This window comes from Hirundo rustica, chromosome 10 (genome assembly GCF_015227805.2).
Source record: "Hirundo rustica isolate bHirRus1 chromosome 10, bHirRus1.pri.v3, whole genome shotgun sequence".
NCBI lineage: Eukaryota > Metazoa > Chordata > Aves > Passeriformes > Hirundinidae > Hirundo > Hirundo rustica.
In genome coordinates, this window is record NC_053459.1 from 22,503,225 (window position 1) to 22,525,257 (window position 22,033).

Consider the following 22,033-nt stretch of genomic DNA (forward strand, 5'->3'; position numbering starts at 1 on the left):
GTTCCACACGATACCAAGATCCAAAATGAGAAAACATCCAGGAAGTTTAACATCATGTTGAGTTGGGTTTTTCCCCCCCACAGCCTCAAGTCACATTTAGAGCTTCTGGATTATTTACAACAGAAATGCAGCACACAGTTCTGGAGGTCTCAGCAGGAACTGCAGAGGGTCAGTGGGGAAGGATAAAGGTCACGCTGCTGGTACACCTCAGATTGGAGCAGGTGCAGGAAGAAGAGATGGATGGACCAGTGAAATTCAATCCATCAAAATTTCCGTGGAATGGGCTATTTCTCCCCTCATGTTCCATTATGTATAATACTAGCAGGATTTCCAGTACTCGCACGTGAAGGAAACGATGCCAGACATCCAGCAGATCAGCACTGCCTCCCCTAACTCCTGTCAGCCCTCTCAGCTCACAAACAGTGAGATTACAGAGAGAAAAAACCAGATTCAGGTCAGCAACCCTGCACACAAAAGCTACCCTAGCAGTATGGATAACAGCGAGAAAAGCAATTGCCTGTGAATTCTTGGTGAAGCAAAAGCAATCAGATTTTACAAAAAAAGGAAACAGTAAGAAATAAGTTTTCTTTAAAGGATAGCACAGAATCCAGTTCCCCCACTTCAGTACCACCAAGAGAATCTCTCAAAACGTCTGAAAAACAGGAGCAGCCACTTTTATTCCAGGTGGTCACAAAATAGATTTGGCCTTTTCAACTTCTGGCGTGCTTAGATTATTAGAAAGTACCTGAAGAAGCAGAAAACAATTTTGAAATAACTGGATCTAAAGTTTAAGTCACAACTTGAGGTTTGGAAAGTAGCAAGGATGGAAAAAAAATGGAGGGGGAAAGGAAAAAAGAACGATAAAGACACTCAAAAATAAAAGAAATTATAAGAACCACAGGGCCACTGCCTCCAGGGACCACTTCATCCATTGCTGCCTCTTCTTCTACACGAGATGTGACAAAGCAGAAATTAAATATCTGCCTAGACAAATAAAAGCTGCACTTCCTTTAAGCAGAGTCAGTGCTTCCCTTATTATTGGGGAAAAAAGGGAACACCCAAGAGGAGACCTAAGAAAGACTCAACTTTCAGTCAAATCTGAAATTTATCCAACCTTCATAGCTTTTTATGTGAACAACAAAACCTATCTTAAATAGGGCCTGTTTTCAGAGGATACCAAATCCTACAGCAGAGAAAACAGAAAAGTCTTTCCAATACTCCAAATCATTACTCACCTCAAAATTTAAGAGAGCATGGGAAGTCATTTTAGGAAGCAACTGACCAATGATGCTGGAAAAATCATTTAGACCAAGTTCTTGTTCCAGCTTGACTTGGAGAATATTTTGATTTGCCTGTGGAGGTTTCTAGCTATTAGTTTTAGTTTTACAAAGCTCAAATTCACTTTAGAATTCTCAATTTTCCATTTATAAGAGAGACAGATCAAGAACAAAACCACAAAAATATAACTGCAGTAGTCACATACTTTTCCATTTCAGCTGTGGTAGTCTATTGTTGACATATCATTGAATAAAATTACAAATAAAATGAATTTTTAAGGTATCTTTGACACACGTTTAGCCTTCTTCCATCCCTCTCTGTTCCAGGCAGGGACAGTGCTTTCTTAAGATTGCTACAGAAATACAAAAAAGCCCAGTAAGTAACATTCCCTTCCTAACTTGCTGAGGTCAATCACACAACCAGTGCTTAGATTAGATAATCTAAGACTTTTATTCATGAGTAATCTCACATTTTGGGGTGGAAGCAGAGTAAAACCCTGCACGCCTGACACATCCGAGCAACAGCCAGCGAGACAAAAAAACCACAAACCTCATCCTGCAACCTCCCTGGGGAAATCTTTATTCATTTTAATACTTGTTCAGTCAGCTGTCTCGGTGAATGACAAGGTTTTATCTCTAATGTGAATGGCTTCGAAGGCTACTTGCATTATCCATTCTTCAGCAGCTGCTGCTGAAACCACAGGGTTGCAAACTTATAATTAAATCCAGCTGCCACTACTGCGAGTTCAGTTCTATCGAAGTGAGCAGCAATGCCTCGTGGTTGCTGGCAAGATCCTGCCTCCCTTTCTAGACAATGTAATTAACTCCTCTGCCCCTTTTAGATGAAATAAACATCAGCACCGAAAATGCTGTTAAATGACTGTAAAATAGTATTTATGCCGAGGAATTGTGCTGCAAGCCATTACACCTGAGAAAACAAATTTCTAGGCGGATGACGGCTGACAACAAATACCTATTTCCTTAAAAGCACTGAGAGGACACCCAAGGAGACACAAGGCACAGGATGGAAGGAGTCTGCTGTAGAAAAAGTGACAGAACACACATTAACACATCTACCCTTAAGCCTTAAAACACAGCCCCTGGCATAAAGCACATACCCAGACCCAGCTTGAGAGAACTGCAGACAAGGGCTGGAAAAGAACCAGGACAGGCACCACAGGCTTTCCTTTGATGTTGAAATATTTTTTAAAGGCCATTGTTCCTGGCTTAAAATAGATTTAGAGATACCAGACCAGAGAAGTTGTAGATCCCCCTTGCCAGGAGTGTTCAAGGACAGGGCTTGGAGCTACCTGTTCCAGTGGGGAAAGTGTATCTGCCCATGGAAGGGTTGAAAAAAGATGTTCTCTAAGGTCCCTTCCAAACCTATGATATAGTGCTGACTGACCAGCCAAACCCACACATTTCTTGAGATATCCCCTTTTTTTCCTTCCACAGTGCAAATCCGTTCATCTCCACGTGTCAAAGCCTTTAGGTCAGCGAAAAGAATTAGCTACCCAAATTTGACTTTGGCAGTCACGGTCCTTGCAGCGCTGCTCAAGGCAGCTCCGCTCCCCTCCCTTTCACAAGAAACATCGCAGTGACAATGCCTCAAGAACATCTCACGGCAGGGGCAGCAATCGGCAGTGACACCCTGCACCAACACCGCTGAAGTAGGAAACAACAGCCAGCCAAGCTTTGTTTGTGAAGGGTTCTCCTGCTATTTGTACCTCTTTGGAAACACACATCACTCCAGAGATTTTTGAGGATGGGAGGGGAAGTGCAGCAGAAGTGTTTGACCTCTGGCTCAGTGCATAGGAAGGCTGGAAAAGGGGAGAGCTCTCTGCAGACAGGACAATGAAATGCGCAGCAACCACCTCCAGCTTCGCTCTGAAAAGCTACCAAAACGCAACAAAAAATACTCTTAAAGACACAATAACCTGCTGGATATCCTGCCAAATCAGTTAAAATTCCACTCTGTCTGGATGCTTTCATACAGGGGTTGCATCCAGAGCTACGTAAGCACCGCAGGAACCGGGTGTTGGCAGAGCTTAGCCGTGGTACCTCGGGTTAATTAAATTCATCAGCAATACCTGATCAAATTCAGTGTGATCCAGCTCAGATCCCCAAAGCAAGCTGGAGACCCAAATAAACCTGCCCACAGCCACACAGAGGCCGTGCAGGTGTCATGAAACAGAATCCAGATGTTTCTAGAGCCTCCAAGGCCACTCATTCACCTTTTGTTAGTGCGTGGGGGGATGGATGGATGGACCTGCACAGCGCCTCCGCACAACACTCATCTCTGCTGCGACTCGCAACCACCTTCCCTCACCCAACAGCAAATAAATGCCAGCAGCCAGACAGCAGCTCTTCCCCCGTGATTTTTTTACTTTTCCCTTTTGCAGCAAGCACAGAGCAAACAGCCTTTTGTGGCAGAGACAACAGGGGTGAATTCTCTCTCGAGTGGTTATTCTGAGGTTCATTTACTTCTGACATATTTGTTTGCAGCTCCAGCTCTGCTGTCTGTCTACCTGTCTCTTCCCCGTGACGGCTGTGGAGCTCAGGCTCTGCAGAGCCTTTCAGCAAGATGGGCTGGTGATTATATCCTGTCATACCTAGGAGAGAGCCAGGCATGATTTTTCAATCAGCGTTTTTACCATTCCCCGTTTCAGGACGGCAAAGCTTTTATTCCTCACAGCTTTTTAGCGGCTGCTTTAAATGGGCTTTTCATCTGGAGAGGTTCGTGCCTCAGCGGTGATGAAAGGTGCTGCTACGGACAGTACTGGCAAAGAGCAGCAGGGTGTGAGGAGGGAAGCCAGGAAGAAAGAATGGAAAGTTTGGAGGAAGCCATGCTTTCAGGTTTTTTGAATCCTGCCTAGGGTCTTGCTCACAACTGGAATTAATCTCTGAATCAGCTGTGATCTATCACCAGAACAGATAACGTCATTTTATCTCGACCTTAACTTTTTTCCTTGAGAGATTACAGATAGCTTGGACCTCCTGCAGTGATCTGTGCTCTGCATTTGTCTTCTGCAAATCTCTGCCCAAAAGAACACCCAACTCATCTTTCTCATGGGTTTCTAATCAGCTCCAGACTTGTGACACTTCATACTGAGGTCCAGTGTTACCTTCCCATTAACTCCTAGCCATATACGTCTATAATTTAAATATACAAATCCCGTTATGTTCCAAGTGTCAGGATACCTGTCAGTTGTCATCAGAGTACAGGAGACAGATTACAGAGAGGTGTGACACCACGAGACCAAACCCCATCAGGAGATGAGTGTTTTGACAGACCTACACAATGGGGATGGCATTGCAGATTAGAAACAGATTTTTTTTTCTTAATACTCAAAACTTTTTTTCCTCTTTAAATGACTTAAAAATCTAATGTGTAATTTACAGGTTTCATTAAGGTTTAGGGGTTAAAAAAAAATAATCAAGCAGTGCCATTTTGTTTGTCAGATTTTCAGTTAGGTCACTGGAGTGCTGAAGGACTAACTCTCCAGTGAGATCAGAATCAGCTAAAAGGCTGCAACTGAAGACTCTACTGCATCTAAATTTGATAAAGTGCTTATGATCTGAAATACATCAGGCTTTGCCCCTTCTCCCTGTGCTTCTGGAATGGCCCAAACTGGCATTGTAGATGCTGTGAGGCTTTGCTGTCCCACCCGAGGCAAAAAGAGGCCACAGCAGCAGCTCCAAGGTCAGCAGGAGGAGAACTGCAGGAGAAGCAGCCAAGTGAAGGCAGCAGTGACAGCAGGACACCAGTGCAGCCCTGCCAAGCCCGAGCTGCCAGAGGCTGCTGACACCCTGAGGATTACACAGGGACACAAAGCTGCATCTGCTGTGAACTCACCTGATGGCAGCGAGCTCCAGACTAAGGGGACTAAGAGTGAAAACAGCAATGTTTCCATGTGAAATGAGGTACTGAGAGGGGAAATCTGAAAAGGTCATTCTTATTTTAGACTCGTTTCAGAAGAGTTGTCCAGACAACTAAAGTCGGGCTTTAAATCCAAAACCACCTGAAGTTATATAAGGGGCACTTTTCAAACACACGCTGGGCAGTGGAACGCTCTTAACATCGAATAAAAATCACCTGAAACAGTTTTAAATGTCTGAAATCTTCAGTGTAGAAAAGAATTATAGCAAAGAGAGAAATATTTACTGGGCTCTCAGATCACTTCATCAAAATCAAGGGCTTCTGCATTTGCAATAGATCCAATTATATTAAGGCTTAAAACCTACACTGCCTGTTCTTACACTGAATTAAACCAATTTGCTTCAGAGCTGGCTGAGTTTAGAGCAGTGGCTACACCTTTAACACAAGATCAAGCATTGCTTGCTGGCCACAACCAACCTGCCAGGCACAAAGTGAAGACATTTGAGCAGCAGCATCTGAAAGTGCCTCACACTGCTCGTGTTTCCTGTGTGCTTCACACAGGACAGACAGAAAGCAAGCTGCCATTCTACCCTTAACTTCTGATGAGATGAAACACGTCAAACACACCTTGTTAGCTCTGCTTGCTGCTCAAAACACGCTCATGTTTTCAAATTTTACTCCTTGGAAGGGGTTCTGGAGCCTCTAAGCGCCCAGCACTGTTATTAGCTTGACAAGTGCTAAGAAAGGGCTCATTACCACGGTCCCTAATGCAGGAACAAGTGATTGCAGCACATTCCCAGCCCACAGGATGCTCTCAAGCTGTCAAGAGCTCACTGGGGCTCTTTCAGGGCTGCAGGAAGGCCCAGAAGCATCTCCACACCTTCGTGTGTGCTGCCTGCCAGCGCTTCTCCATCACAGGAAGAGCGTGGTAGCCAAAAAAAAAAAAAAAAACAGGCACAGGATTGATGGGCCACTGCTGCTGGGAGGCAAAAAGGAGCAGAGGAGGAACAGAACCAAGGGTCCCACTAGGAGAGAGGGTGATCACAAGGTTCCTTTCTGCCAGAGGACAGGTGCTTTCCTACCCTGAGCAGCCTCATCAGTCATCCCCTCTTCCCTTGCTGTGACAGGCTGGCATTTTACTAATGAGACTGAGTCATCTGGAGCAGGAGAGTGACTGTGCTAAAACAGAAAAAAACCCCCAAACCTGGTATCTTTAAGATACTATATGCACTAAACTAGAGCAATCTGAGCATAAATTATCTTTTGTGTCACCCTCTTCCACTCTCCCTGTGGGCTAATGGCAAATTTTCAAGTTAGAAAGGTTGTCTCGGGTCAGACTTCAGGGGACTCGTAGCCAAAGTAAGAAAACAGAATGTGCCAAAACCCCATGTAAAATGAGAGCCCAGCTATCAGAGCTCATTTACCCCCACAAATATTTAAACATTTTATAGTTTCAGTGGGAAACAAAGAGCCATGAAAACTGAAGACATCCCTGTGGGCAACAGATCCATGGGAGCTTTCAGCTTGCCATTTGCTATTTTAAAGAAGGAAAATTTGTAGCACTGGTTCATGGATTTACAGTGCCCTGTAAGGCTTGTGGAGATCTTCAGTCTCAAAGAAGAAAAACTTCATCTCTACAAAAGACCAGGATGGCAGACAGGACATTAATCAGAAGTTGTATCAAACAGCTCTTTGCAGGAAGAAACATTTCCTAGAGGAAAATGGAAGAAAATTCTCTTTCACAGTGAAAGAAAAGAGTATTTTTATTTGCAAGAAGATGTATCAGACTTCCTGATACCATTTTAATCGATGGCTTAAAAAAAAACCAAAACCACCTTTTGTTTTAAGCAGTTTTACAGTGTAAACTCTGATCTACCTGCTCTAGGAGGTGCTGACATTTTTGTTTACCAGAATCTTTATATAGTTCAATATCTTAATAGCGTGTGACCAGAGTGAAGGCAGAGATTGACAGCTAGTCAATGAACTGATGAATATCTCCCTCATAAGCATTTCATTTAGCTACCCATGCAGCGTGCATTTTGCCTTTATATACACATTCCAATGCTATTATCTTACACTTAATTACTTGGGTCTCAAAGCACCTGACGGAGGAATGAGCCACCACTATCAACATTTCATGTGCAACAAAGGCCAGGCAGAGTGGGGTAATTTGCTGAAAGTTACTGCACTAAATATCCAAGGTCAGTGGCAGGTGGAAAAGAAAGCTCCGACCAGGTGAGCACTGCACTCAGCAGAGCACACTGCCCCTCAAGACATGTGCTTGGGAAGCACTTACTGCAGTCCTTAATAATCTGCATCAGGCACTGCAAAGAACGTAAAATTCCACCTGTGTGACAGCAAATAGAGTGGAATTCAAACCTATTGGCACTTTATCTGTCAAACCCTGGGATATTGTATTCAGCTTTCTTTAAAGGGGACAAGCATCTTCTAAGAGGACAAACGCGGTGAAACCATGAGATGACTTTCCTGACAAGACTTCCCCGGTCATTCCTCACCTATCTTTACACATCTCCCAATGACACCCATTGCCTCAGACTCAATGGTACTTCCTCCTTAATTATGGGAGCCTCTTGCAAAACTTTAACCATGCTCGGATTTTGTATCAGTCAAGAAACCATAAAGCCTGTTCAGTTCTCACTCTGGTTTTTTACTTTATGCTTTAAACCCACCACGAGGCACTCAGTAAAACCAGCAACAACTTGGGATTTGATGATAAAACACTTAAGAGTCAAAACTAACCCCTCATTTTTCATTGAGCAATTCTATGTACACGAGGAGTAAATAAATATACCCTTGTTTGTAGAATTTGGAATGTTTTCACTGGCTGCATGTCCAAGTAAAAGTCCCAGGGCTGAATTAAGCAAGCTAAATGAAATTAATTTACTTCCATGTCCAGCTCAGGTGGCTACCAGGCCTTGAACAAGATTAACAGGACAACTAGTGAATATCAATGACACCAGCATTGCAGCAGAATTTATTCCTGGCACCGGGTTTTGCCTTCTGTCTTTTTCGTTACAGGTTCTCCCTCCCTCTCACTGGGACAAATGGGGATCACAACTTCCAAACAAGTTAAAAAAAAATGGAAAGAAATCCAGCTTGCAAGTTTACATTGTAATTGATATAAGTCTATTATTACAAGACAAATTGCAGCAGACAATGCACGAGACAGCTCAATCTGTTACCGAGTCCCTGCAATGGCTGCATGAAGAACTCAACCATTTCACTCATAAATCTTTCTCCTAAGTTTTCATTGCTGCTTGTGTGGGTAAAATAATAAAACTACGGAGTGACGTGTACAAGGGATGCAGCAACACATTTCTAAACACAATTACATGAAGTTTGTTACAGGAGCCCTGACCCTTTCAGCATCTAATCAGGAGTACGTCGTGTCCCAGGCTGCAGAAACACCCCATGACTGCTTTAAAAAGTCATCAGCTGCTATCATGCCAATTGTGAATAGTCATCTCTGCTGAGATCGCTGTGAGGCTGCCATCAGTCATCCTGGAGGATCCATCACAAACTTTCCTCAAGACAAAACTTCACTTCCAGGACACTGACCTGCTCCCTAACTCAATGGCAAATAGAAACGCCACAAAAAGAAGAACAATTGGAAGATTCTTGAGATGTACCTTCCCATTTACTTCTGAGAGTAACTGAATTCAGTGATATTTTTATGCTAATTTCTTAAGAGCAATATTCCGACATCAGCCAGGAAAACTAGAGAACACGGCTGTTAGCCCCACAGTACATTTCTTCTTCCTTTTGCTGGCACAAATATGACACAAACCTCCGAAGAATCTGACTGGAGGCACCTGCAACAGTTAAGAGGCCTTACAGTCTAAATTACCATGCTTTTGTTAGGCAGGTGAATGGTCCCTAACATCCTCCCTGAAAGAAGGTTTTTCCCTTCAGAATTCAATTTATGAACTTACTCCTGCCAGGCTGCGATAGCAGCCGCTGTATAAACCTGAAAATGATGACTACTGGAATTCCATTCAAACCTCAGGAATCAATAGCGAGCAGACAAACGACCCAAGATAAAAGTTCCACCCAAGTGCAAAGAGCAAGGACTGCAGGATACCTCTCCTTGTTCTTACAGGGGCTGCAGTCACCAAGCTGTGAAATAGAGACTGCACAACCTCATTTCAGCTGGGAAATCTGACCTGTGCACCCACACAATCTGCCTGTTGGGAATGCCTCAGTTCCACAGGGATTTCCAGACAAAAGGAGTCCCAAAAGACAATTTATAATTTGCTGAGACTTATTCCATTTGGTAAAAGCTTGTAATAAAGCCTTCTCGGAGATTGTGATCCTGCTTACCTTGGAACAGCAGCTCCTGTGTAAGTTAATCACAACCAAGCTGCCTTGGTGCCCCCCTGGTTCATCTCAACTCACCCACATAAACTTGTTTATGTGGGCAGTAAAGAAACAGCCCATCACAGCTTAACTGAGCTAATACTGTCTGCAGGCAGCACCAGCTCCATTGTAAACAGCTCTGCATTTTATTTATTGTTATAGTTCTCCTGACTGATACCGCCTGACAGACAAGCCAGGTGAGGACACGAACATATCCGAATTTAAAAGGGAAAAAGCGAAACACTTAAAAATCTGCCTCCCTTTGAACAAAGCACAATATGCTTCCGTTGAAAAGGAAATTATCATTTGCCTAATACAAAAGGAATCCTTTGTCCCAATCACAGCTTACTCTGAAGGAATGACTTTCCTTCCTCCCTTAAGAAGCCAAATGGATGCAATTCTGTAATTTTGGAGAGCTTTACACAGTGTGTTAAATTACAAGACAACCCATTGTGGGTTTATCAAATTGTGAGCCAGCGTGTGAGACAAAAAATGATTCTCATTGAGAGTGGGTGATAGAGTCTAAGTCACACAGAATTCAGTCTATAGCGTGCTAGAACACAGTGAAATGAAAGATTGGTGCATATATTATCCCAGGAACACTATGAAATATTTGGTAGTGAGCTATAAAACCTTCCCACTCTGAGATGCACTAAAAAAAAAAAAATCCCATGAACAAATACAAAGGTTCACCTGCTGCATTCTTCACCTACTGCTCACCTGCTTTGACTCAGAATTTCCTCTCACAAAGGTAAAAGCAAGGCTGAGAAATTTAAGGGCACCACAGGAACATTCAAGTTGAGAAGCAATAAACAGATACTCCATTGGACACCACTGCTGATATTCAGCGATATTATCCACCACAGACACTCACTCATCTGATATCAATCAAATTAGGTTTTCATCTTGCTTTTCTAAATTCAGTACAAAAATAATAATAATTAAAAAAGATAAAATTCTGGAAAAACGCAAAATTATCGAATAACCACTCAAAAGTGCAGCAAAGACATCTTTAATTTCAAGTCAACATCAATAAAATACTCTTGCTCTAACGATTACTGTTGAAGAATGCCTTTTATCCGAACACCAGATGCACTTGAGACAATTCCCACTGGACTCACCGTACTGGCAGCGAGGACCCTGGAATCCTGCAGGACACTGGCACACCTGGGATCCTTCCTCCGAGCATCTCCCTCCATTGAAGCAGGTGCCAGCAGTGCAGAGCACTAGAGCACACAAACAGAATGGGACAGGGGGTTTCAGCTGATTTTGTGCCAAGGATCCTCTGAAACTGCCTTTCTCACATAGCCCTGTTGCAACAGGACCTTCCAAACAAGAAGAAACCCATTAAATTTTTATTTAAGTGCAAGGGTTGGACTGCAGCAGGACTTGGTATCATAGGTTTAACTACCTTGTAGATAAGAAGAGATTTAATAAAAATAAGACTTAGATACTGCAGTTTAACTTGAAGGTGCTTCAGAGGCAGAAGACAGGACTCAAAGCACTGCCTGAATCCAAAATAAAATAAAAACTGCCAGACAATAATGCAGGAATGGTTAAAAACCACTGATGCACTGGGAGATATTATATACATGGAGGGGAATTACAATTCTCCCCTTCCTCTAACAGAACAGTTTTATTTACAATAACTTAAATTCCACATGCTTGAGCCAAACTTGCAAAGAGCATCAAATATAAAAGAGTAATTTGACCACTTTGGTGCCTCAAAGAATTCAAAGCAAGTCTGCACTGCTCTTTCAGGAAGAAAATTTCATTTTGCCACTGGTGCTCATATGCCTTAAACTCCTCTACACCAGAGACTGAAACACAGATTGTAAACATATTTTTGACTTTTAACAACTAAACAGGTGCACACTAAATATGTAGATTCAGGCTGAAACTAACAGGAATACCTCTCAGGCTTGTTTCTGTTTTTTAACTACAGAGAGACAACCATAAAAGCAAGCTCTCTGAATGCAGCCCTGAAGTTGGTATGAAGATTAAAAAATACATAAGAACAGATGCTAACTTTCATACAGAAAACACAATTACTGCCTAAAGAGTAACAAAACTAAACACTGAGTAGGTTGCCATCTTCTACTGAAGTCTTGTTAACAGCAGCTGAAGTGCTGCCTTATCGTTTCAATTAAATTCCATCTTTCAGGAAAACAGCCAACCACGATTAGAAACTAGTGACAGAAACGGGTTCTCATCAGGTGGAGAACCACAGGGTAGAAATACAACTGCTTCAATGGCAACAGCAGAAGTGAAAGTGCCAAAACCAGTCAGGCTCCACAGCGAGTGCTACACCCAAGAAACGAGCGCCTCACAGCAGATTTCTCTGCATAATTTGGGTAACAGCAATAAATTTGGTTGGCCTGTCAAAGCCAGTCTGGCACAAAAATGCTGCAGCAACCCCAATTAGAGTTTAAACTGTTAATCTCAACTGTTTCACTGCGTGGATCAAAATTAGAGCTATTTGCTACTCTTACACGAGTGTTTTTGTATTTTGAAGGACCTTTATACCCCCATCACTGGGGAAATCCCAGTTATTAAAATCACAAGATACAAAATCCTTGTGTCTAGAAGCGGGGATTCAGCAGGAAGGCCATGCCTGAAGGTGTCCCCTCTTGGTTTGTGACAGTTTTGTCCCAACTCACAGTGCAGGCAGCCGGGTTCCTTGTCCCTCTGTGCCCAGCCAGGGCAGCACTTATAGACAGTCTGCTGCTCCATCCTGTACACCTGCTTGTAAACCGTGTAGTAGCCAGACCTGTGGGGAAAGGGAGTTTAAGAGAGCAATGCCAACTCCTCTTCCACTCGCTCCCACCTCACCAGCAGCACACTGCACTCATATTTCATATTTACGAGACATTTTTGTTCAGCCTCCATCAGAAGTTCTTGTTAAAAACGAAGCAAATACAGCAAACTGCATCCTGATAACATCCAATAGCTCTGATATGCTATGCCCACATATTATTTTCAAGAATTTGTATTCAGGCTAGTCAAAGGTGAGTAATTTATGTTTTTTTTTTCTTCCAATCAATTGTGGGTTTAGCTGTTGGGGGAGTCAGATCTCCCATCAGTTCTGAGCATGTGACAGAAACTGAAAGAAGTTCAATTTTTCAAAATCAATGACCTGACAGCTGGGCTTCACCTGAACAAGACAGGAACACTTTCTGATAGTGTAAAATTCTGAATCTAAATCCAGCCACAAAGCTCATGAGCAACCCAAAACACATTAAAAAGTCACATTTTCTACTCAGTAATAGCAGATTTCAAGTCAAATCTCAGGAGGACACTATGCCCATAACCACACATTTCAGATGAAACAGTTCACAACTTCTCCCACAAAAAAAAAAAAAAAAACACAACTCTTGAAGAACTCGCACAAAGATTACCAACAAAACCCATTTATACCAAGAGATAATTACCTTCTCTCATAGCTGACACACCACCTCCTCTTTGTGCAGCCTTGTTTCCACATCCTGACCATCCGACTGAAGGACTGGATGCAGGGCTCCTGGTGTCCCACCAGGGCCAGCTCCAACACTGGGCACACATTCGGCCTGCGGGGAAGGAAAAAGATCATTTTTCTTACTTCTAACAGCAAATCTAGACAAAAGTACATAAAACTATGCTGTGTGTAACAGTCTGAAACAGAGTTTTTGCTGGTGTTTGAACACACTGCAGCCCAAGCCTTGGAAGGCAGCACGTGAACAATGTACTGAAATTCAAGTCAATGAAAGATTCACCGCAGATTCAAGGGCAGATAAGATTTATCTAAACTCTTCCTAGGGAAATTGTGCATTCTGTAAGAGCCCCCCTTCGCTATCAGTCCCCTCAGGGAAACAAAATTCGTAAGAGGAAGTATCCTTGTCCTCTGCTGATTATTCCTAAAATAACGGGACCAAAATAAAAGCGCTGCTTTGGAGGATGATATGTAATCTTCATCCTGCTACCTAGCCAGAGTTACAAAAATAGCAGGACTGCAGGAGGTGAGGAGGGTCAGAACGAAGTTACATGCTGACGGTTTTGCAGAGATTTTTGTCTGCCTTATCCCGATTTCTTTGCCCTGGTATAAATCAAGAAATTCCGCACGACAGAAAACAACAGCATCAAACATTCGGGGTCTAACTAAAACTATAAAGCACAAGGGGTTTTGTCATCTTTGACAGCACGAACCTGTTGCGACACGAATAAAGTTAATTCACTGTGTTTTTTTAGTGAGTAGTTTATAGCTCGTTAGCACAATAATTTAATCACCAATTCCCCAAGACATCCCGGTGAGGCTTTGCAAGCACAAACCTCAATAACTCAAACACAGCGGGGGGAACAGGGACCTTCTACACCCACCCTGGCAACAACACCATTCAGCAGACAAGTCCTTCCCCAAATTTCACCCTCTCCAAGACAGAGGGTGATCAAACAACACCCTGTCACACTTGTTTCCTCTGTCACTCCTCACAGGTAGGAACACGACCCCGTGCTAGAAAACCTGGGGCTGGCACTAATACATGAGCAGTTGTAGCCTGGCAGTTGGTCATCATCGCTTACACTGGGTACTGTTAATACCTCGCTCAGGATTTATGGTGCTTTTCATCTCTGAGCCTCCCTATTAAGCCTGGGCACACACAAGGCAGCCTTGCTAACGAGAGAACATCTTTCATCCGCAGGTCTTCAAGTAGTTTACAAATATCATTAAATTAAGCCTGTGCAGAACAAGAAAATACTATAACGGTGATCAATTTTGCCGCTGAGCTGAGCACCTGGAAGAAGCCCTGCCTGGATCAAATCCACAACAGTCCCAGCACTGTGCAGAACTCTATCATTACCCCATGGAGGATGGGACATCCAGCCAGGGCTCCCAAAGGAACACCTGGGACATCATCTCAGGGTAAAGAGGACCTTTGTCCAACAAGGAGGAGCAACAGAGCAGATTTAAACACAGCCCCAACAGCCCTCAGGAACTCAGGTAGCCCAAGTAAAAAGGAAGTCAGGAGAAGAACTCCCACAACTGCAAGCTCTGGTTGCCTGTATCACCATGGAAAAAGAAGTAAAGAACTCCTTTGTACTGGAATCTTGACAGAAGTCACTTTCCTGAACTAGAATATCTGTTTCTCCCAGGTTTTAGAACAATTAGAGCAATCACCTCCATCATCCTAAACCACGCTGCCAGTGGACATCCCTCATGTTCTTCCTCCTCTATTGCACAATCCATACCCAGCATTGCTCCGTATTCCCCATTCCTCAGGTCTGCCCTGGATGCCAACACCTCAAAGCAGAACAGGAGATGGTCACAGCCCAGTCTCAGATTACCTTAAATTGCTCCAGAAACCAACCTTCCCCCACATTCCCAATGCCATCTCCATTACTTAGCGATTCCTCCCATGTGTCCCAGCTACCCCTTCCCTCCAGAATTACCTCCCCATTTAACACATTTAGCTGAAGCTCAGAGCCATTGTTCCCAAGCCATTCTTAGCACAAAGTCTGCCATTTGTTTCCCATCCAAAGAAGATATTTGTGTGCCCAAAATCTTGTCTTTTTTCCTTTCCATTACGTCAGTTGGTCTAATAAAACCCTTGCCTTACTTAGCAACCATGTCTCACTTAGCAGGCTTTCTAAAATGACTCTCCCTCCGGTGAATAGAACATCGTGTTCTGATAATTCATGCATACCTCCTTTTATTAGAATAGCCTAAAACTTTCCAGATAAAGGTACATTCATATGCATCGCTCTTCCATAAATAAAAGAGAGGAGCTGACAATTGTTGTAATGACACACTGAGCCCGTCCCACCAGCTCCTCCTCATGTGATATTGCCGTGCTTCCAGGAATAGTAGTACTGACTTCTAGGATCCACTTAATGGGAACAAATGACGCTCACAGAACAAATCAAGCCAGCAGCAGAATCATATGTTTATGAAGATTTATTCAAAGTAAGCCAGTCCTCCTTGATGCCCATGGGATAATTTAAAGGCAGGTACCAAAACGGCTGAAACGCTATAATTAAATGGCAGCAATTGCATAACGTGTAATCCTGTGCTGGCAAGGCTGGGACTCAAACATGCCCTCTCCAATAACTCAGTATCTTCACAGGTCCCCACACACACACACAGTCAACACAGCCGTTTTAAAGCCATCTGACTCACTTGACACCTTGGCCCTAGACTCCAGAGCAGGTTCTGAAGGTAGCCAGTGAAGGTACAATTTAGCACTCTGCTAATTAGAGGCCATCCAGGACTAAGCTGAAGCCTCAAGCGGACGTAGCGGTGTATTAGAGACCAGCTCCTATTTTACTGCCCTGCCCATTGCATTCAGAAGGTATTTCTTAACTGGAGTTTAAGTGTTAAAACAAGCAAGAGGCCCAAAGGCATATTATGGGCCACGCTTTGACTGATACACGGGTCCCTTAAAGCATTTTTGCACCGGTGCTCTGCGCTAGCCAAGGCTAACACCAAGGCTATTATTAGCTTGTCAGTCTGACTCAGGCAAGGCAGAAAGCTCTCTTAATATTTGCATTAGGAGACTGCCCTTTAAACAAAGACACCCTACACACTTCCAGCTCGAGACTTGAGATTCTAATGAACAGATAATTAGACCAACACGGAGCGAGAGCAGCCCGGGCTAATCATATGGCTGTGGCGCCTGTGAACCGCCGCTCAACGGGAAAAGTTCAGAGAAAATTAAAAGCGTCTCCAGGAGGGATGTAATTCATTCCTGTGTTTGGAATTTTAAAAGGAAAAGGAATAGTATCTACCACAAAAAATCTCAGAATGGTTTGAGTTGGGAAGGACCTTAAAGATCACTCAGTTCCAGCCCCCTGCCATGGGCAGGGGCACCTTCCACTGTCCCAGGTTGCTCCAAGTCCTGTCCAACCTGCCCTTGAACACTTCCACTTGGAAAGGTCCATCACATCACTGTGATAGGGATATTTTCTTTTTCTGCCCAGCACCTGGAATGCCAAAGTAAATCTCTCCTTCTACACATCTACTTTTTCCCAGCTCAATACAAGAAGCTAAAGGTAGGTGGATTTAACAGCAGCAAGAGAGCAAACACACATCAAGATACCCCTAAAGATTTCTTTCAACAGCACAAACTTTAAATCAAAACATTAACGAATACGAATTTGGCTGTCTGATTTCAGGTCTTTCCACAGAGACTCCGTGAGTGACACCACCATCTACACTAAGTCAGAGAGCTGTTAACATCTCCCTAAAAATGAGATGTTGCAGCCTGCGTTGCCTCAGCTGACGAATTTCCAGCCTGAACACTATTGATCTTCCCATAAATCAGTCAATAGATGAAACCTGTCATAAGGAGCGACTTGCTGGAATTCTGTGTTTTCAGAGCACTAATTGGTTGCTGCTCCTTCCCCTTATGCTGCTACAAAAAGTTTAGAAAAGCCACAGCCTGCTCACTCAGTTTTAGTTCGAAAAGATCAAATAAAAGTTTTCTTAAGGGAACCAAGATTACAGTCAGGGCTAAATTCTCCACTGCTGTGATGATATGACTGTTTCTGCACTGGAGATACACTGATGTTGATCTGAAAAGAGTTGTACACAGCTACAAAGGATTTGGTTAGAAACTTTTCAGGTTAACTGTCTGAATCCCCCTACACCTCCAGCATCCCAGCAAAACATCACCATTGTCTTACAAAAAAAGACCTCTAGAAAGACAAGGTGGTACCCTACAGAAACCTGTGGCACTGCAGAGGAGAAACAGACAGCAGCATAATGTTGCGTGCAACAGAGATGCTGATTAAGAGTTTTTAATCTATATGATCGCAATTGGAAAGGAGAAAAAAACCTAATTTTATTTGAACACAGAAAAGTCAAATCAGGAAACAGGCCACAGAAACAAGAGGTCCAAAGAACAAGCTACATATATTTGCTTGTATACATAAATTTTGTCTCTAGATACCCACTGCTTAATAATTCACAAAGGCCAGAACGACAGAAAAGGCTTTTATTTTTTAAACTGCCAAGCTCCCCTTTCTACCCTTAATCTATTTTAAGGCTCATTTCCCTGATAAAATTAATCAGGGCTACCAGAGACAATTAGGACATCCTGCTCCCTCGACCACTAATCAATCCCTGCTCTCTCCTGATCCTGTATCAATATTTGTGATGTTTATAGCCCCCCTGGGACATGGATTGTAAGCACCAAGCTCATTTAGATTAGGTCTCATTATCACTGCTGCTCTCTGGCTCTGTGGATGAAGGTCCACCACACAAGGCTCCCCTCGTCCCACAGGTTACTAATGCACCGCTGTGTCTCACTCACATCCTCCCTTTGATTAGATGGAGCAGCTGAACAACATGAGAGTTCCCTCAGCCGTTGTGCCCTGCATCCAGATGAAGAGCAAATCAATAGGAGATGATTAATTACACACTCAGCTATTATAACAACAATAAGATTTTTAGTTCTTGCCGCTATCAAAGTGCAGCGCCTGTCGTTTACCTTCTACTTAACCATCCTCCTCCCTCCCCCAGGACAGAATAATCTATTTTGGTTGGCAAGAAAAGCAGAAGATAAACATGCACGTCCAGATCATTTAACCTTGATTGGCCAAGCCACCTCTGTTTTTGGTTTTTTTGCATTATAAAATCAGGGAGTGATTTTTTAATTTCTTTTAGTGTCACGTACAGTCAATCCCCAGCAACATCCAGTTTTGTAGTTTTGTCTCCCACATCCAGGAGAGCACCAACACCACAGCCAACGACCAGGGCTTGCAAAGCCCCGAGCAGCACAAACCCTCAGCTTCACAAACTCAAGGACCAGTGTCCCAAGAATCACTCTCTTAATTAGAAAACCATGTGGGATATCACATAAAGGAGGTTAAGAAATAGCTGGCATGCACTCATTGTTGAGACAAAGCAGAGAAGGGTCCAAAATCCAGATTAAACTGAGGATGTCAAAGTGTGAAATGAGAGAGCAAAGCCCTGAGCAGCAGCAGTCAGCTGTAGGTGTAATTCCACATTAACTACACCCATTGCCATCCTCACTGCCCTGCAGGGCAGCGTGTAACACAGGACCCCCAGGAAACCTGCCAGGTGCACACACCTGAGCCTCTTTTGGCAGGCAGGCACAGAGGGACCTGATGTTGAAATATAAAAATCACTCTAAGCATCACACCGCTTTGTCATTCACTCTGGTTTACAGCAAGTGCCACACTGTTTGACAATTAAATGAGTTACAAGGTACTGAACTCTTCAGCTCTATTTCAGCAACCACGTCGAGGGAACTGTGAACTGCTTTTTTGGTGGTTGCCAGATTTTAGCAGTTTCAAGGCAAAACTTCTTTTTCAAAGCTTACTTTTAAAATAACATGCAATATATAGCTTCCTGTCAAACTGAAACAAACATGATTACATCTAATGTATGCAATATATGTAAGAAAAATCCCTACATGCCAACATTGTCGGTGTTCAAATATTCCAAGTCTTTCACTCCCCTATAAATCATTATCTTGATACTAGTGGTGCCAGAGTCCATTTTTCGAGGGGTTTTGTGTGGTCTGGGCTTTTTGTTTGTTTGCTTTAACACTAAGAAAACTTGGTTAAGCTAAATATTTACTTGATTTTAACCACAGGAAAACTAACATGCATGCATTAGTGGATTAGGGTTCAGCAGTGGCAAACCAGAAGAGGAGAAAAAAAAAAAAATCTCAATTTATTTCTTTTGGATTAGAAACTTCTGCTGAGGTTCTAAATAACCCACAGTTCCTGGTGTTACTCTGCAGAGAGAGATGGACAGGCTTGGACTCACAATTATAAGATATAAGCAATATAATGATGAGGGACGTTTATACAGGTGTATTTTTTCACCATTGATGGTGCACTGGTCAGGCAGGGAGAGCACCAGCAATTACAAACAGAAGGGCAACCACTGGAAGAGTCTGCTGAGGGTTGAGGTGGATAAAAACTCATCTCCTATAGAGGAATATTCCAACCTGAGAAGACCAGGCCCAAAATCCCCAATTGTTCCATAATTCATGGGGATTTCCTCCTTAAAAAAGCAGTACAGAGCAGCCTATAAAGCCTCCTCTCAGGCACATCCTTTAATATTATGCTAAATGTTCAATACTGAATTAGGTTGTGCGCATAAAACCATGGTCTGGGCATGGCATTCTCTTCTAAACAAGATTTTGTGCCAAGTTCCGCTCTGACTTACAAAGGGAAGACAGCAAGGCGTTTCTACTGAAGAACACAAAAAACAAGCGTCAGCACTCTGACTTAAACAACCTTCCCCTTTCCACACACCAATATTCATCCACAGGTCAAAGGCACAGGAACGGAGCTCAGAGCACACTTTACAGCCCACATCATCTCACACCAAAGGCAGAAATACCAAGTTCCCCTCCAGAACAACTAATGATTGGTTTTAAAGCAAGGCTAGCCTGGAATCCAAAGCACAAACTACATATGTTCAGTACATCATTTTCGAATGCTTTGATTTCGCAGTAATGAAAGGAAATTTCTTTCTCCTCAGAAATAAATTAAAAGCAATAGATTTGAGAGGGAACATAAGCAATAACAGGCTTGAATTTCAGAGGAAGGAAATCTATTAACTGTGTTCAAAGAGAGAAGGTATTTAATTGGTGAATAACACAAGTCTGCAATATGGGCTGTTAACCCTCTGGGAGCCAAAGTGCCACTTCCATCAAAGTTCTGCTAAAAAAAGTCACCTCGAGACCAGGTCTGCCACCACAGACCATCTCATCCCTCCTCACCAAGGGGTTTCTTCAAATTTATTAAAAATATTCCACAGTCTGTCTTGCCTAGATCATGGCATGCCTAAAACGAGGAAGGACAGGCAATGCTGGATATAAACAATGTAGAAGGGAAGTTGAAGCAAAAACCAGGCAATTTTCCCAAGAAATCCTGCAAAAACACATTTCGAGCACATTAAACTAACTGCATAAATAACTAAACCATAGCAACATTCCATAACTATTACACCTGGAGAAACCTGACAAGTTTTTTCCTCTTGCAGTGCATTTTTGGAGAGAAATATAAGACATCAAACCCCATTAAAAGTGAAGAGGCGTTCCCCTTCACTTTCTTACCTTCAATGTGCAGATTTAAGAATCATACAGTATCTGTAAGCTACTGTGATTATGAGTAGGAAATTTCTAAACCTCTGGTGAGATTTACAACCATTTTATGATGACTCTGGACATCAAACCCAGGAATTTCTAAAACCTGAAAATGTTTACAGTTCGAGTTCAGCTCTGGTAAATATAACAACTTCAGGCTATAAGGTTTTATTGTCCTGTCTTACAGCTATTTCAGAGTTCAGGAGAAAGTCCTGATCTCATTTTTATCCTGAAGAGCAGGAAAACATCATAAATCAGGAGAAGTACAGTACCACCATGACACTCATTCATTATCTTTAAGTCTCCTGACAGTGAATATACTGGGGCAGAAAAAGAGGAAAAGAGCACTTTGCCATCTGTTAAAAGACTAAACTCAAAATTAATATTCCTCTAGGAACTGTGAAACAGAAGGCTTTGAGTGCAAAGTCTTGAGAAATGGGATTCTGTGCTGTAATGCTGACCAGCATGAGCTCTATCTGGTGGCAGCATCCTGTAGTGCACAGGCTAAAAAAGACGATTTTCGTTCAGTGTGCTGCTCACATTGGCAAAGATAAGAAACATTGCAGCCTTCCACTGCAAATTAAAGGACTGGGGGGGCAGGGATGGGGAAACGAGGGGATGAAACCACCATAAATTTTTATGCCAAGGCATTTAAACCATGCTTGCTAAAATCACATTATCCAAGCCTCAAAGGCTGGAGTAGCTGCTGTTCAGGAGTGGTGAGGGTTTACTGCAACCCTGTGGGTTCTGAGCAGACAGGAATGGGAAGAAAGGCTTGAGGTTTCAGCTGAAAGCAAGTTAGGTAAAATTCACTAGCCTCAATCAAAATTTCTCAATGACTTGTCTCAGTTGCCAGCACCACATCAACCAAGGTTTAAAGAGAAATACTAAATCTCACTCGACGTACAAGTTTAATACAAAATTAAACTGTGGTACAAATTTAAATGCACCGCTAGCAAACCAGGTCCTTATTTTCACCAGAAAAAAACCTGATTATTTTTTTTTTAAACTACAAAACCTCCAAGTCTAAGATAACCCACCCAAAGAAAAAGGAGATTCCACTACATTATTCAGTTCAGCTCAAAAAAAGTAACTGTACTTTAAGCCCTTATTTAATGCTAGGAAGACAAGCCTTCCTCACACCTGCAAATTGACATCACTGAAGGTGAAAATAAAGCATATTGGCTAAACAGCCAATACACTGAGACAATTTCTCACCAAGAAATGATTACACAATCTACTTTTCACATCATTTGGACAGTATTAATAACAAAATTCCAAGCTTAAGCTGTACCTCCATATACTTTATAGGAGCATTTCTCGTTTTGTTTTCTGCATTGAGTTCCAAATACTCAAGTTGACATGCAATTTGTTCCGCTGTAACAATCACAACTCAGAGGCAT

At 42.7% G+C, this 22,033-nt stretch overlaps 1 protein-coding gene across 1 annotated transcript in view; it reads right to left on the reverse strand.

Annotated features, from left to right (window-relative positions):
* LOC120757001 (multiple epidermal growth factor-like domains protein 6) overlaps positions 1–22,033 on the reverse strand; it is a 187,653-nt gene that overhangs the window by 162,510 nt on the left and 3,110 nt on the right. Inside the window, exons 2-4 of the mRNA XM_058421901.1 lie at positions 12,966–13,100; positions 12,195–12,304; positions 10,656–10,760 (exon numbers count right to left, since the gene is read on the reverse strand). Of these exons, the coding sequence (XP_058277884.1) occupies positions 10,656–10,760; positions 12,195–12,304; positions 12,966–13,100 (350 nt within the window). The remainder of the gene's footprint in view (positions 1–10,655; positions 10,761–12,194; positions 12,305–12,965; positions 13,101–22,033) is intronic.